The 15,791-nt window shown below is 35.4% G+C and overlaps 2 protein-coding genes across 2 annotated transcripts; both read left to right on the top strand.

Annotated features, from left to right (window-relative positions):
* Positions 1 to 125: 125 nt before the first annotated feature.
* LOC149736565 (RNA cytidine acetyltransferase-like) lies at positions 126 to 11,569 on the top strand. The gene is made up of 23 exons (XM_089876119.1): positions 126 to 483; positions 1,014 to 1,185; positions 1,551 to 1,673; positions 2,011 to 2,072; positions 2,515 to 2,686; positions 3,272 to 3,395; positions 3,741 to 3,895; positions 4,300 to 4,398; positions 4,617 to 4,753; positions 5,169 to 5,259; positions 5,851 to 6,026; positions 6,422 to 6,518; positions 6,687 to 6,803; positions 7,198 to 7,341; positions 7,707 to 7,853; positions 8,124 to 8,257; positions 8,427 to 8,563; positions 9,015 to 9,295; positions 9,552 to 9,629; positions 10,018 to 10,179; positions 10,804 to 10,880; positions 11,035 to 11,115; positions 11,383 to 11,569. The coding sequence occupies exons 1-23, from the start codon at positions 287 to 289 to the stop codon at positions 11,474 to 11,476; spliced, it is 3,057 nt and encodes a 1,018-aa protein (XP_089732245.1). The 5' UTR covers positions 126 to 286; the 3' UTR covers positions 11,477 to 11,569.
* A 444-nt stretch (positions 11,570 to 12,013) lies between these two features.
* Positions 12,014 to 15,503, top strand: LOC149736564 (uncharacterized). Its single transcript, XM_089876152.1, has 3 exons — positions 12,014 to 13,380; positions 13,541 to 13,827; positions 14,652 to 15,503. Exons 1-3 carry the CDS (start codon positions 12,796 to 12,798, stop codon positions 14,974 to 14,976), a joined length of 1,197 nt encoding a protein of 398 aa, XP_089732278.1. The 5' UTR covers positions 12,014 to 12,795; the 3' UTR covers positions 14,977 to 15,503.
* Positions 15,504 to 15,791: the final 288 nt, after the last annotated feature.

Raw genomic sequence — 15,791 nt, 5'->3', positions numbered from 1 at the left:
AGCATTAAGTAAACCGGCAATTTAATATTATAGCATACTGAATTTGTTTACTTATGTAGCATACTATAGCAATAACATTGGTCCCCATCGGTAGGGCGTCGATCACTGAGCTGTATATATGTGGCGTCGACCATGTATGTAAATGGTATGTTATTTCGATTGCTCAAAAACATAGAAAACCATATGGTAGACCACGTGGTAATGTTTACAAAATCTAGAAATTGAAAACGTAGTAGTTTGGGAAGTTTATGTATTTTGGATATAAAACCATTTTACTTGCACCAATATGCGTAAAAAAGTAGATAATCGTATTCGAGTACTGGTCGAAAATGGAGTGGCCACGAAACACCGGACAATGTTTTTTATTGTCGGCGATAAGTGTCGTAACCAAGTTGTTATACTCCATCACATGTTATCAAAAGCACAAGTTCGGGCTCGTCCTTCAGTATTGTGGTGTTATAAAAAAGAACTCGGGTTTAGCACGTAAGAGAAATGTTTAATTTATACATACATAACTTACCCATAGGCATAAACATATTGGCTTTTGTAGAAATATTATCCTAAAAGCTACATTGTTTGTGAAGCCGTGATTGTAAAATTGACTAGACTTTTGTATTTTCCACAAGAATCCAAGCAATTTCGCTAATTTTAAATCTGTACACTGGTCTTTTGTAGACAATTTGCCCTGTTATAGCTTTGTAAATTAACCCAAAATTAGTGACATTCCACACAAAAAAATAACTTAAAGAAAAATTCGTGTAAAAAATATATCCTCCACACAAAAAACAAACTGTCCAATCTGATGTGGACATGTGGTGCTATGTTTTTATAGGCAAGAAGGAAAATTTAAACATCTCACATGTTCACACCTGTAGTACTGGCATAACAGCTAACTAAATAACTTAGATGGTAATAATGAATCTTCCTTGACGTTAGTTCTTTACATATTAGGCTAACATAACTCCAACCCCTAAGTTAAAACCGCAATTAAATACATGTAAACATCTGTATAGGCACAGAAAGAAAAAAATGAAACAAATTCAAAAGAGAATCTCAAGTGGGACCCTTGATTTGAAAGAAAATGATCCGTTCGAGTTGTTTGTGGCTGCCACAAATGTCCGATACTGTTATTACAATGAAACTCACAAAATATTGGGCAGTACTTATGGCATGTGTGTTCTTCAGGTAATTTAATGTGTCTGCAGATATAGTGTGATTTTCCACATAGTCTTCACTCTTTAACATTTAGATAGGCTGTGAGTCTGAATAGTATACTGCAGTCTGTAATAGATGGTGAGCAGTTCAAATTTTTGAAAATGTTCTTGCGGTCCCTTTTACCTATCAGCTATCACTATATATTTTTCAAATGTCAGCTGCCTTTGTTTAAAGTTAACTTTAGAAAAAACAAAAAAGGGAAGTAAACTGTAATCCATAAGCGTGAGGTCCTACAGTCGTACATATTAGGGTCTCTGGAATGTAGGCCTAGTTTTCTTATTACATTATTCCTATGTATGAGGCTGATAATGATATTATGCCATCTGTGTTTATAGGATTTTGAGGCATTAACACCAAATTTACTTGCGCGAACAATAGAAACAGTTGAAGGTGGTGGTATCATCTGTTTCTTGCTTAGATCCATGACTTCATTAAAACAGCTTTATACAATGACAATGGTGGGTAGATTTATCTTATTCTTCAATGTAACTTGCTTTATTCTCGCTTGGACGGAAAACAACAGTCGTGATAACACTGGTGTTCTGTTGCATACAGCTAATGCCAGCTTACGATTTACCATGTATGTTACTTTGTGGGTGATTTTTTTATGTATGGCTGATAATTTGAACAACAATCCATTAGTGACCACTTGGTTGGATCAATTGCCGTTAAGTGTCTTGCCTAAGGACACATACGCCCACAATGGTAGCAGCGACAAGCCTTGAACCCATTAGTCTCTTGGGGGAAATTGAGATGGAATAAAATTTTGTTTATTTATTAAAAATATCTTCTTAGGATGTTCACGCAAGGTATCGTACAGAATCTCATAGTGATGTGGTGGGAAGATTCAATGAAAGGTGATCTTTTGTTGCATTTTAGTTCGAAAATATTGATATAAATATTTAATATATTGCCTATACAATGTTTTTACGAAAAACGATCATCTAAAAAGTGAATGTAAAGCTGTTACTTACCACAAATTTATCATCTGGAGATAGTTTATTGCTTTATGTCTCTTAATATTATTTTGTGTGTGCACAGGTTTAATATAAGAGGTTTGTACCCCTAGCATACATACATGCATAGATACAAAGCTTTTTAAAATCCAGTGGAGACAGGGATAGTTAGATGCATTTTCTTGTGAAACAAATCTAACTTATTGGTTTTTTGTTTACTGATTAATGCAGTGTCAAAAATTCCAGTGTAGGCTTGCCCCCCTTGGTATGCCAGATTTAACACTACAAATCTGCGTTCCTTTTACTCAAATAACTTCTACACAAAATTTATTTCTCATCACAGGTTTCTGTTGTCAGTGGCTTCGTGTAATAACTGTCTTATAATTGATGATGAACTGAATGTATTGCCAGTGTCAACTAACTCACAAAACATTGAAGCAGTCCCTCCAAAACCTGCAGAAGATTCACTCACACCATCAGAAAAAGAGCTGGTTGATCTAAAAGAATCACTACAGGTAAGCAAAGACCATTTAGTTCTTAAAACATTGCTGTTGTTTTGTATATAGATTTGTCTGGCTTCAAGACATGGTGTTTACTGTTTAGAACCTAGTGGCGCAGCCAGAAAAAAAAAATATGGCGGGGGTTTTAATCAAAAATTTTTTTTTTAATTTTTTAAAAAATTTTTGATTGGTTAAAAAAGGGGGGGGTCATTCCCCCTAAATCCCCCCTGGCTGCGCCACTGCTCGTAACAAAAGGTAACTGAGTTTGATGTCAGGCACTGCTACCTTTATGGTTGTGTGTGACCTTAGTCAGAAGGCTTATAATCATTGGTTCAATATGGTGGTCATTAATGATAAAAAAATATAATTACAGTTAAATATATTTTAAAATCTTGTGCAAGGGTTTAATAGGCACCTTTGGTATAATGACTGTAATGGTGCCGCATTACGCATGATAAGTGCCATCATTTGTTATGACATATCTAGAGGCTAGAAGTTGCTGCCATTCTTCTCTTGGTATTATTTTTAAAGGTTGACTGTGGAACTTTTCTGCTAAGCATCTACTTTTTTCACTCTTTTTTCCTTTTTCTACAACCCTAGGACACGCAACCAGTTGGTTGCGTGATAAATTGCTGCAAAACAATCGACCAAGGAAAGGCCCTTCTCAAATTTGTTGATGCTATCTCAGAGAAAACCCTACGTAGCACTGTTGTGATGACCGCCGGTAATACCATTGTTTTTGATTAAGTTTTGAGTCATTACAATTTAATATTTAATGGCATCTTCCTACGCAGTTAGAGGTTACAGGTTTGAATAATTAATATATCATTCAAGGTTAATTACTTTACCAGTTCAGAGCCAATTGGGTTTAAATGCTCGGAGTTGAAAAACAACTTTCCCTTGTTGGACAAACTCTTGGAAAACAACTTAACTTGTTTAACCACCTTTATTTTTAACCAATGAACATTCCTAAAAAATTTATTTTTAAAAAATTTTTTTTGTATATGTATATATATATATGTATATATACAAATTAAATTTAAACAGTTTATTTATTTTTTAATTGTAGCGAGAGGCAGAGGTAAATCTGCCACGCTTGGACTTGCAATTTCAGCCGCAGTTGCGTTTGGATATTCCAATATTTTTGTCACTTCTCCCAGTCCTGAGAATCTTAAAACACTTTTTGAGTTCGTTTTTAAGGGATTTGATGCTTTAGAATACCAAGTAAGTTATGTGTATATAAATTATAAACTCCTTCTGACACGCACAATATATGTTACCACTAAAACTGTATTAGCAAACAGCAACTAATCCTCTTAAAAAGTGTATGCAAAGTTGATCTTAAAATTTTTGGTGAACCATTTTTAATATTAGGTCAATTAGCCAACTCTGACCTCTAACTTTATTCTTGTAAACTTTATTCTTGCGCCATGCTGGGTAGTAGGACCTTACCCCTATAGAAAGAGTTGTTTTAGCATACTGCACAGGCCTAAAATTTAGAAGAAAAAAAAAAACAGTTCATGTAATATGTATCAAACCAAACTTTGTAATTTGCCTGTCTAGTTAGACTGCCCTAAGATGAAATGTTTATTTTTCAATAAAGGACTTTTTTCCCTTTCTTTTTCCAGGAACATTTGGATTATGAACTTATTCAATCAACAAATCCGGACTTCAATAAAGCTATCGTTCGTGTTAATGTGTTTCGTGAGCATAGACAAACCATTCAGGTAAGCTTAAAACATGGAACACTAACATTACTGGTATGGGCCAACTCTGGTCTAAATCTATTGCTAATTTTGGAAGTTGTTAAAATTATTACAAACCGAAATGTTACTGATAAAGTAACATATAGACTACTTTACCACTATATGATAACAATTGGTTAATGCTATATAAATATCTATTTAAGTTTGTTTGTTTTTTTAATTTATAATTTTTTTTTTAGTATATCCACCCGAGTGACTCAGCTAAACTCAGTCAAGCGGAACTGCTAGTCATCGACGAGGCTGCAGCAATTCCATTACCACTTGTTCAGAGTCTTCTTGGTCCTTATCTAGTTTTTATGTCTTCTACAATAAATGGGTAATACTAGTAATGCATTGCATCTGCATGTAACCTTCTAGTCAAGCACACAATGTACACTGGATACTAAAGAGACAAATAGACAATTGTAGGGAAAACTCCCAACCCTATAGAATCGGTTTTCAATCTGACATGTAGGATTTAGGAGTAATATTGGTATAAACATATGGATATGGAAATATATGCACGTTAATGCAATAATTGTGAACAGTTATTGAAACAGAATAAATATTTTATGAGACGTATAGGCCGCTGTTGTTAAGTAACTGAAGTGTTGAAAAATTAAATTTAAACAAAAAGTTTTAAATTGTATTTTTACCATAACATTATTTCTGACTATGGTTATATTTTATTTTAAAAATATTTATATTTATATTTTAGGTTGTGTTTTAATTTAACAATAATACAATTGCAGATATGAAGGCACTGGTCGTTCTCTTTCACTTAAACTAGTGAAACAACTTCGAATTCAAAGTGCTACACGTAATACTGCCACAACTAAACAGGTCGGTTACATTTAGAAAAGCATATATCTATAATAATTAAATAATATTATTTACAAAGTGGATTATTGAATTTTGACAAAATGCGGCATAAAATCTGCTTTTGGCTGATTTCTCACAGTTAAAGCAGATGTATTATTTCGGACTATTTGTACAACCCAGTAGTTACCACTGGGGTTGGAACAATGTCCATTAAGTCCTAAGTGTCTTGCCCAAGAACATAGATGTCCACTGTTAAGTTAACATTGTTTGTAGTTCATATTGTACTTTAGTGATGCCCCTCCCCAATCATGTGCATTTTTGATTTTTCCTTTTTCTGTCTGAGTTTGTTGGTTATTCATTCTAAACATCTTTTGTGCCGTGAGAAATTGTCAATAAACCCAACCACAAACTTTACACACATCAATGCATGGTAGAAACATTGAGCTCCAAACCCGTTTCTCTGTCTCTCTGATCAGTGGCACAGGCTGTGCCACACAGTCATGGGGGTTTGGCAACCTCTTCTTTTAAGATTATTTTTCTGGCTTCGCCTCTGCCTGTGATGTATAGGCTAATCTTAACCAATGCTGCTTTTTTACAAATTTTATGATCCAGACTACTGCTTCACCACTTGGTCGTAACTTAAGCGAGATAACCCTTGAGGAATCGGTACGTTACGCCCCAACGGATCCCATCGAGTCATGGTTGAATGAGCTTCTCTGCCTCGACTGTGGCTCCTCGTCCTTTAGCAAAATCTCCACTGGGTGTCCTCCTCCAAGTGCTTGTGATTTATATCCTTTAAACTTTAACAAATTTTTTTTTTTAATTCAACCAATATTTTTTTAACTTTAACAAATATTTTTTTTTCAATTTCAACAAATAATGATTTTTTAATCAACAAGTTTGATTGCCGTTGATTTGTGGTATTTTTTAAATAGTTTAATTTGCTGTTTAGAAATAAATGCACAATTAAACCAGAATATATGCAATTAAAAAGGTAACAGGCCAACTTTAGCCTAAATTCTAGTTCCCCTAGTGTGTCAGGCCGTAGGACCTCACCCATATGGAATTCCATATGACTGACTCTTTGTGAAAACTTACTACATTTACACATAATAGTTCACAATAATTTTTTTAACTTAAAAGCCATCAATTTTTTCCTTAACCAGATTATTTATAATTAAACGTATTATGTCAATCGAGATACATTATTCTGCTACCACAAAGCATCTGAAGCATTTCTACAACGTCTGATGTCCCTTTATGTTGCTTCACACTACAAGGTACTTTTTAAAATTTGCAAAATAAGAAAACTTCTCGCTTGGCTGTTAAACATAATTAATCCCTTTAATTATTTCCATAATTTCTAATTTTCCCTTGAATTATTCATAAAATTCTAAGTGACAGCTGAGACACCACCACAAAAGTAATGAATTATAATTATTTTGCAGAACACACCTAATGACCTTCAAATGTTATCTGATGCCCCTGCTCATCATATATTTTGTCTCCTGCCACCAGTTTCTGCTGAACAGAAATCTCTACCTGATGTACTGTGTGTATTACAGGTCAGGAGAATTAAACTGGACCATAGGCTTAAAAATGCCTTGGTATTCAATTTAATAGTATATTTAGGTATGGCTAATTTAAGAGAATATTTATAAAAATTATACAATTATACACCTTTTTTTTAATACCTTGCTCTGCATGCTACGCAGAAAATTTAAAAAAATATTACCCACAACGTCTATAGGCCTCTAACTTACATACCGAAAAAAATTCATGAAAAAGGTGTATAAAGCCATCATAATGTGAAATAAGACACTTACACGCCAAGTAAGCCCTAACAATAAGTAAAAGATGAATATTTTTGAAACATGATTATTAAAAAGTGATGAATATTTAATATTTAATGTGGTATATATCTGTTTTTTTCATTTAACCTGTAGTATCTGTTTACAGATTTGCTTGGAGGGTGAAATCAGCAAATCTTCTGTTGTGTCGAGTTTATCTCGTGGCAAACGTGCGGCTGGTGACCTTATTCCTTGGACAGTGACTGAACAGTTTCAAGATCATGACTTTGCTTCACTATCTGGTGCTCGTGTGGTAAAAACAACCTAAAACTTTTTTATATATGAATGTGAAACAGTACTTATGGCAGTTTAATACAATGTTTCACTTAAAATCCACTAAAATTTTGCTGCTATAACATTGTTTTAAATCTAATGTCTGATCAAACAGTAATTACCCAAATCATAGGCACCAAACTTTTAGGAGGCAGGGATAGTTAGATGTGCATTCTTTTAAAACAAGTTTAATGCTAATGTTTCAGATTAATTCAGTGCAGAAAATTTCAGGCTAGGCACTACCCTGCCACCACAGGTTTGGCGCCTATAGCCTAAATACACTGTTCTGTAAGTTAAGCACCTCTGGGACTAATTTGATGAAATATAAATATACTTTTATTACAGGTAAGGATAGCTACCCACCCTGATTATCAGGGCATGGGGTATGGTTCACGTGCATTGGAACTACTGGAGAAATATTATGAAGGGAAAATGACAAGTCTTGATGAGAATGAGACGCCAGCAGAAGAAGTTAATATTGTGAATGAAGAGGTTGGTGGTTTATAGAAGGGTGGAAGAAGATGGGACACATTTTCCTTCAATTTTCGTGTCACATTTGGTAGTAAACAAATAAAATTTAAGGAATTATAAAACTGTATCCCCACGACTCCCATAGACCGTTGTTAGTTGTTTAAAATATGATAAAAAAAAGCATTAAGACATGTTTTTATTTAAAGTGTTAAAGTATTTAAAAGTTTTTTATTTTATTTTAAATTTTTTTATTTTTTTTAAAAAAAAATTAAAATAAATTTTTGTATTCAGGAAGTTGAAGCTATGGATGAGGTTCTTACACCAAGGAAGAGTCTTCCACCATTGTTATGGAAACTTAGTGAAAGAAGACCGGAACAGCTCAATTACATTGGAGTTTCTTATGGTCTTACTGCCCCATTACTTAAGTGAGTGCTTAATGGTTAATATGTAAAAATTACAAATTTTGTAGTAAAATTTTAAAAATAAAATAAAAAGCTTTTGCTTTGTTTACAAAAAACAATTTCAGATAACCAGCATGTTTTTCAACTATTAATTTAAAAAAAGCTTTTATTTTAAACTAACAACCTCGTTTAGGTTTTGGAGCAAGGCTGGTTACACATCTGTCTACTTGCGTCAAACTGCCAATGATTTAACTGGAGAACATTCATGTATCATGCTTAAAGCATTGGACACTGAGGTGGACAAGAGTTGGCAGGATGCTTACTTTGATGGTAGGGTTAAAAATGATCATTTTGTTGCATGAAAATGGTTGAATGATGCTAATTTTTATTTAGACGTTAGGGGGCCAACATTAGCCGTTAAAACATGTCGGTCTTATTTCATACACCTTATGCCTGTTTATGCATTACTATCTATGTGACCTAATGGCTTATTGTTTTTTTATTTTGCTGCCAATTAGTATAACTCCAATAGGAAAGACAAAGTTTTCCTTTGTTAATGCCTTAACCCTATATCACATAGGTGACTGACTGTAACCGAAGTCCCAAATGATGTTAACTGAATCAGTTAGGTCAATGAAACATAGATTATGGGTCAGTTTAAATGCAACATGACAGCCTATACGTTCTTGGTCTTAGTTTTAAGCCAAAACTTTTGAGATGAAAATCCCAAAATTCACATGATCTGTCATATTTGTATTGAAACTTAACCAACTATTTTTAGATTTCCGCCGTCGTTTCATCTCCCTCCTCCACTTCCAATTCTCTTCTTTCAAGTCTTCCACTGCTCTTCAAGTCCTTCGGCGAAAGAGCAAGAAAACTACAAAGAGCAACCCGCTCACAAAATCAGAGCTAGATTTCTTCCTGACCAGCTACGACACGAAGCGACTGACCTTATACTCGCGAAACATGGCAGACTACCATCTGGTCATGGACCTCCTGCCAACTTTAGCTCGTCTTGTTTTCCTTGAAAAATTAGTCGTACCTCTGTCTGTTGCCCAAAAGGTAGGTTTAAAATGGTAGTCTAGTTGTATTTTTACTATGCAGGTTATTTATGCTCATTATGATTGCTGAAAGTGATTATATTCACTTTGGTTTTATATGATCATTATTATATTTTAAAAATCTATAACCATCTATATGACCTAGGTCCTAGATATATGGTTGTAGACTTTTTACAATCACAATATAAAATAGTAACAAATTTAATGCGCAATTAGTAATGTTTCTGCTTATAGTTATAATATCTTTCTTTTACCAGGCCATCATTTTGGCCATAGGCTTACAGCATAAATCAGTGGAGACAGTAGCTTCTGAGATCGACCTTCCTTCATCACAAGTAAGTTTGTAATTACAACGTAATATTTATTAGGGTGGGTGGGAGAAGAAGGGAGACATTTTTTGGTCCATTACGACTCTATAGATCGTTGTTATTTTTTTTAAACCTGATCAGGAAATTTGGATATTATGTGCTAAAGGTGCCCCATCTTCACCCACCCCACTATATTAGGCTTAGCCTCAGATACACCCTAGCTAAAATTGCTACTGAGTATTGTTAATCCACAAAATTACATACATCTACAGTCAACATAACAGATTCGTAATGTATTTTTAAAATTTTCTTTCCTTTTTGTATTCTGTAAGGGTGAGATCCTACAGCGAGGCATGTCATGGAATTCAGGGGTTAAAATAGAGTTGACACATTTCTGACAATTTTTACTTTCCAGGTTCTTGGACTTTTCAACAGGGCAGTTCGTAAAATCACAACACATTTAAGTGAAATCGAATCAGCAGCTGCAGAAAAGGAATTAAAATCAACTCTCGGCGACGAAAACGCTGCTGATGCTGTTAACATGCAACCACTAGAAGAATCACTTGATAGTGAACTGGTAGGTGTTTTATTATACCCAGGAAATAGTTGTATATTACTGTGGGGGGGATGGGACACCTTTAGCACATAATATCCAAATATCCTGATCGTGTTTTAAACAATTAACAACAGTCTATGGAAGTCGTGAGAATACGACTTTCTAAATCTTTGAATGTTTTTTGTTTACTACTAAATGGGACGATAAAAAAGAATGAAAAGGAGTCCCATTTTTCCCCACCCTACCATATATAAGCGAAAATTTCAGCGACCATTTTTAGTTGCTAACTGTGCAACAGAGACGAAAGTTTACACAAATTCAAAATTATCTAACACGTTGCACTGCATACGCTTTTTCTGTTTAAATTAACCAAGTGCTACTAAATACGCAACAACCAAAATTGAGACCAACTAATGGTGTACTAAAAAAATATACCTTTCGCCAGTAACTAGCATCATTACGTTCCCAAGTGCACTGGATCTTGTGTTCTGTGTTTTTGTTAGAGACTAACACCAACTAATACCATTACATTTGAATTTAATGTGCACATACAGGGAAATGATACTATACCTAATTTGCAGGAGTTTTAATTATAGACTAACTAATTACATTTAAATTTAACGTACAGTTTTGATTTGATTTCAGAACGCAGCTGCAAATGAAGTCGTTCAGAAACAGAAAGAAGAATTAAAGCAGACACTTGCATCTATGGACTTGAAACAGTTACGTATTCATAGAATCAGTTATTTCATGCAAGTTAAATTACCATCTGCGTTTTTTATGCTAATGCCTGTATGGTAGTATAGACTGTAATAGTATAGACTACAATACAATGTGCGTTTGCACTACGTCACTAACTGTAGTTCTATTGTTTAGATACGAAATTGGTGGTAGTGACGAAGCATGGCAAGATGCATTGTCGTCGGGCAAGAAACAGAATATCGTCAGCGTAAAAAGGTATTTCCACGTTTGTGTAATCTGACTTTTGTATCTTACATTATTCTTGTTATGCATGCGGGGCTAATTATAGCTGATGTCATATGACGGGGGCGCTGTCGATTTAGACGTTATTTCAAGCGCTGATGTAATGTTAATGTACCTCGTGCAACTACACTATGGTGCTGTACACCTCATGCCAATTAATGAATATGCAAATGTTAATTTAACCTTACTCTGACTCTGTACTGTACTACCGTTCGCAACTAACAAAACTTATTTTTTTAGCGCAAAACGTCCATTGCCGACATCTGAAGAGCCGGATACAAAGGACAAAAAAAAGAAGAAGCGTAAATTTAAGAAAAAAGTGAAATCTGCGTAACCGTCGATTTTAATTTTTTTAAATTTCACCCGCCGTGTGGACATTTTGAAATCAGCAATAAAACAACCAAATAAAACACACGATTTAGCGGCACAGTTGTAAAAGCTTAATTTGATTGGCATATACCTATTTTTACAGTATTCTGATATCCCAAAGCTTGTTCAGCCATAATAGATGTTTTATGTGTTGAGTAATCGACCTCGTTTTTATGAATTAATCATCACGGAGTCAGCGTGCGGTGTAAGTTCGACAAATGATTAAATTTTCGATGGAATTTCGACAAATGATTTGAATGTTTGATGGTTTTTCAGCTACCTAATTCGGGCGACTGATTAGCTTTAACGCTATGCTAAAATGTGCTAACCTTGCATGCATATGAGGTAATACGTATTAGCGCAGGAGGGATGACATGAAACTATATTCCGCCAATTGTTGACTGCCTGAGCCTTGCGACATATCCTATAAGTGTATTGTCCAGTAAGCTGAATTTAACTAGTGACGTAATACTACCCGACTGTCACGTAGATAAGTTAACAGTATAGTAAATATGCTATGGTTGACGAAAGGCTGCTGAGGGTAAAGAATTTTTGGTAGCGGGTGTTTTTAGCCAAACGCGTGAGTTTAATGGTGATTAAGTTTGTCCGTGGTTTTGCATTATGGTTCTTTGGCAGCTGCGGTTTAGCGATAACAAAAAGATAAGGTTAAAATGCCCTAATAAGAAAACAGTTCTGTCGGCTTGTGGTATAGGACTACTCGTGGTCATAATTGAGCTGGGAAATTTATATATAAAAAAAAGGTCGAACGAGTCGACGACACGGTATAAAAACAAATGTTCACTTGTGCAAAATGTACAGATGACAATTGACTATTGCATCACGTCGGAACGATATAACAACAAATGTTCACTTGTGCAAATTGTACAGCCGACAATTTACTATTGCATCATATTGTTTTGGTGTAGATTCAGGAAGTTGACAGTTTGCGTAGCCGCCTGGCGCTGATAGTATTTGGTGTAATGTGGTTATGTTGTTTATAGCTTGCGTGTTAAAGCACGATTTATGAGCGAGAAACCTGTAGAACATTAACCACGCTTTCGATAAGACCGTAGAGTTATACAAGCAAATATTACCTGCTTATATTGACTGTATATGTGAGAGTGAAATTAGAGCCGAAAATATAAGATCGATATGACACATATGGCGAGAATTTGTTAACAAACCTAATTTTTATTTAAACAACATCTTCGTTTTTTTCTGGTCAGAAAGTATTTATTATAGCGTTTTGTCAGAACGACAAGATTGTCTGAGATAAATGCAGAAATGAGCACAACGTTGGCTTTCGCCAGAGATGAAAATGCAACTACAGCAGAGTTGGGAAATATGACCGTGCCTGGAATTCCGAATAACCTTATTCCATGCCCACGCATGATGCCAGAATTGGTCGTTGGGATAATACTTGCAGTCGGTATTGTGGCTTCAAACTTGGCGTGTATGAAGCTACGTACATTTACCAAAACCTACAAAATGTCTCAGCACCCAGAGAGCAAGTACTTCGTTTTTAATCTGGCAATCAGTAACATTTTGTGCGGAACCGCGCTTCTGGTAACCAATATATTGGATATAATTCGCTTGCTTCATGGCGATATATCAGTCGACTCGTGCTTTAAACTATGTCAGATATGGGCGCCTGTGTATATTTATTGTGTCATGATTCCATACGTTGTCTTAGCAACGCTGGGCGTGGACATCGCCTACTATTGTCACCATTCAATGGATTATCATAGGCGTATGACGCCATGGAAACTTCGTACAAGTCTTGCATCTGGTTGGATGTACACCTTGCTGGTCGTGGGCATTGCATTTGTAGCGCACCCTCAAATCTTATGCGACAAGACGCGATGGGAGGTTAGTTAAATAATGTTTTTCCATGTGTCCCTATATCGTACGTTATAATTTGTTAATGTGTGATATATATCCCGTAAATTTAGTACAAGTTAAAGCAGGAATATGTTCATTAGAAACTGTATTGTTAATTCCTCTGGCCTAATATTATTTCCTCATGCAGTTGGACATATTTTTCATCATATTCCCAATCTTCCTGATGCTACTCCCTGCCTGTTTCGTTGTCGCCATTTTCGCTCACACTATTCGTCTCTATTGGATTGGATCAAAGAGACTGGCCAGACATATGAGTGTGTACAAAGTCGGGCCAAATACCGAAACTAAAGCCTGGTTGGTTCGCAAGTTTGTACGGAAATTTGCGCACTTGATTGTCTTCTCCATTTTATGTGGTCTCGTATACACAGTGACTACAATAGTGGAAGTGTCATTAGAGTTCAATCAACACAAGAGGTAAATTGAATTAGTATAGTGGAATGGGGAAAGATGAGACACCTATTCATTCTATGTTCTCGTCCGATTTAGTAGTAAACAAAGAATATTCAAAGAATTATAAAACCGTATCCTAACAACTCCCATAGACCGTTGTTAATTGTTTAAAACACAATCAGGCTACTTGGATATTATGTGGTAAAGGTTTCCCGTCTTCCCCCACCCTATACCATATATAAACTATGTTACAATATACTTATCAGTTACTGACCGCCATTATTGATTTTTGTTCTTTGTTTCAGCTGTTTTAATTTTAAGTTTTTTAGGATGTATTATGGCTTGCAACAAAAAGTTTCAAGCCTAAAAATGGGACTTGTATATGCTGCAAATGTGTAGCTGGTTTCCCAGCAACGTAAGAGCTGGACTGGTACAATTTGTACCGTACATTTACTCACAAAGTTAAAGTTACCTGTTATGTGATAACTTGTAAGCGGTCATGTGGTGTGTGAATCAGAACACTGTTATAGCGACTGCCGCCCCCCGCTATACGCGAGGATAAATAAGTTACATTTATATATAGTAGGGTGGGAGAAGATGGGACACCTTTTCGTTTAGTTTTCTCTTTTCATTTGGTATAGTAAACAAAGAACACTCAATGAATTATAAAACCGTATTTTCACGACTTTCACAGACTGTTGTTAATTGTTTAAAACACGATCAGACTATTTGGATATTATGTGTTAAAGGTGTCCCATTTCCCCCCACTCTACTACATCCGTCAAATATAGTTGTCAATGCGTAAATCTTAAAAAAATGTATTTCTTAAACTGTGTTCGTATTTATAGACTGTGCATCCTATACCGTCTTGATCGTGTGTTCATATCGTTAAATTCTCTACTGTCACCGTGGATATACGTACTCAACGTTAAAAAAGTATTCCGTAGACGAAGTCTGAGCAGCAGCGTTCGTAATACAACGCTGTCTCGCTTTGGATCTTCTAGTCGAAGATCGGACCGTGTCGTGCCCACCAATGGTAATCCGCCTGAACCCCGGACCCGCAACGGAAGCAGCACTCATGTTTCTTCAACCGCAGCTGAAATGTACGTAAAGTCGCCCATGGTGCTGTCAATCCTGCCCAAACTATCTATACCGGGGCAATCGCCTACTTAATGCGTTGTGAATACAACTGCTTTTGCATGTTGAGTCATTCCGTGTTTTGGGGCATTTCGTGTATAATGTTGCAGTGCTCGTCACCAAACTTGCTAAGTGGCACACGTCGCTCATATTTCGTCACTGTACAAACACCGACCGATGCTTCCAATGTTTTTATACTTACAATCTTTTAACTTTTAATTTTGATTAACCATTACAAACGTGTACGCGATTTCATTTATTTAAGATGCAAAGTTTTATTGAGAATTTCGAATTCCTATTAAATGTAATAAGGCGCCTTCCTATCGCGATGGTGTGTTCTTCCAATTTTGTATTGTTGTTCGCCTTCCTCTATTGTAATGATGTATTCTTTTTGTTGTGCTTTTCCGTTTATATTTTTATGGTGTTTATGCTTCGCATGAAACGTTTTGATTTTAAAGGTCATTTTCGTGTTTTGATTAACTGATATTCAGTTTCCCCTGGTGTTGTTGTGACCACATGCACCGAGTTTGAATAAAACGATTAAACATTAAACGTTACAATCTTCTGGCATCTCTTGGCAGGCCTTTCGTAAATATAGCATTAAAATAAAGTAATTATGAAAAGTCCAAAAACCGGAGTAGTGTGTGAAAAATTAGGCTTACAATAAAGTTGCAGGGGTTTTAGAAAAGCACATTCATCCAGATCACCGAAGGACCAGGTTCGATCCGAAGTTTCCGAGAAAAGTCCAGGTAAAAAGTCGACGGCAATGTATTCGGTAAATCGAACTCTCGTTTATTACATGCAAAATTACATTTGACAGTTGTGGATAGTTCGGATCATTCAAACAAAAA

The sequence above is a fragment of the Ciona robusta genome, chromosome 4, assembly GCF_009617815.1.
Source record: "Ciona robusta chromosome 4, ASM961781v2".
Lineage (NCBI taxonomy): Eukaryota > Metazoa > Chordata > Ascidiacea > Phlebobranchia > Cionidae > Ciona > Ciona robusta.
The sequence above is the reverse complement of the archived record's forward strand: the minus strand, read 5'-3'. Positions and strand labels throughout refer to the sequence as shown.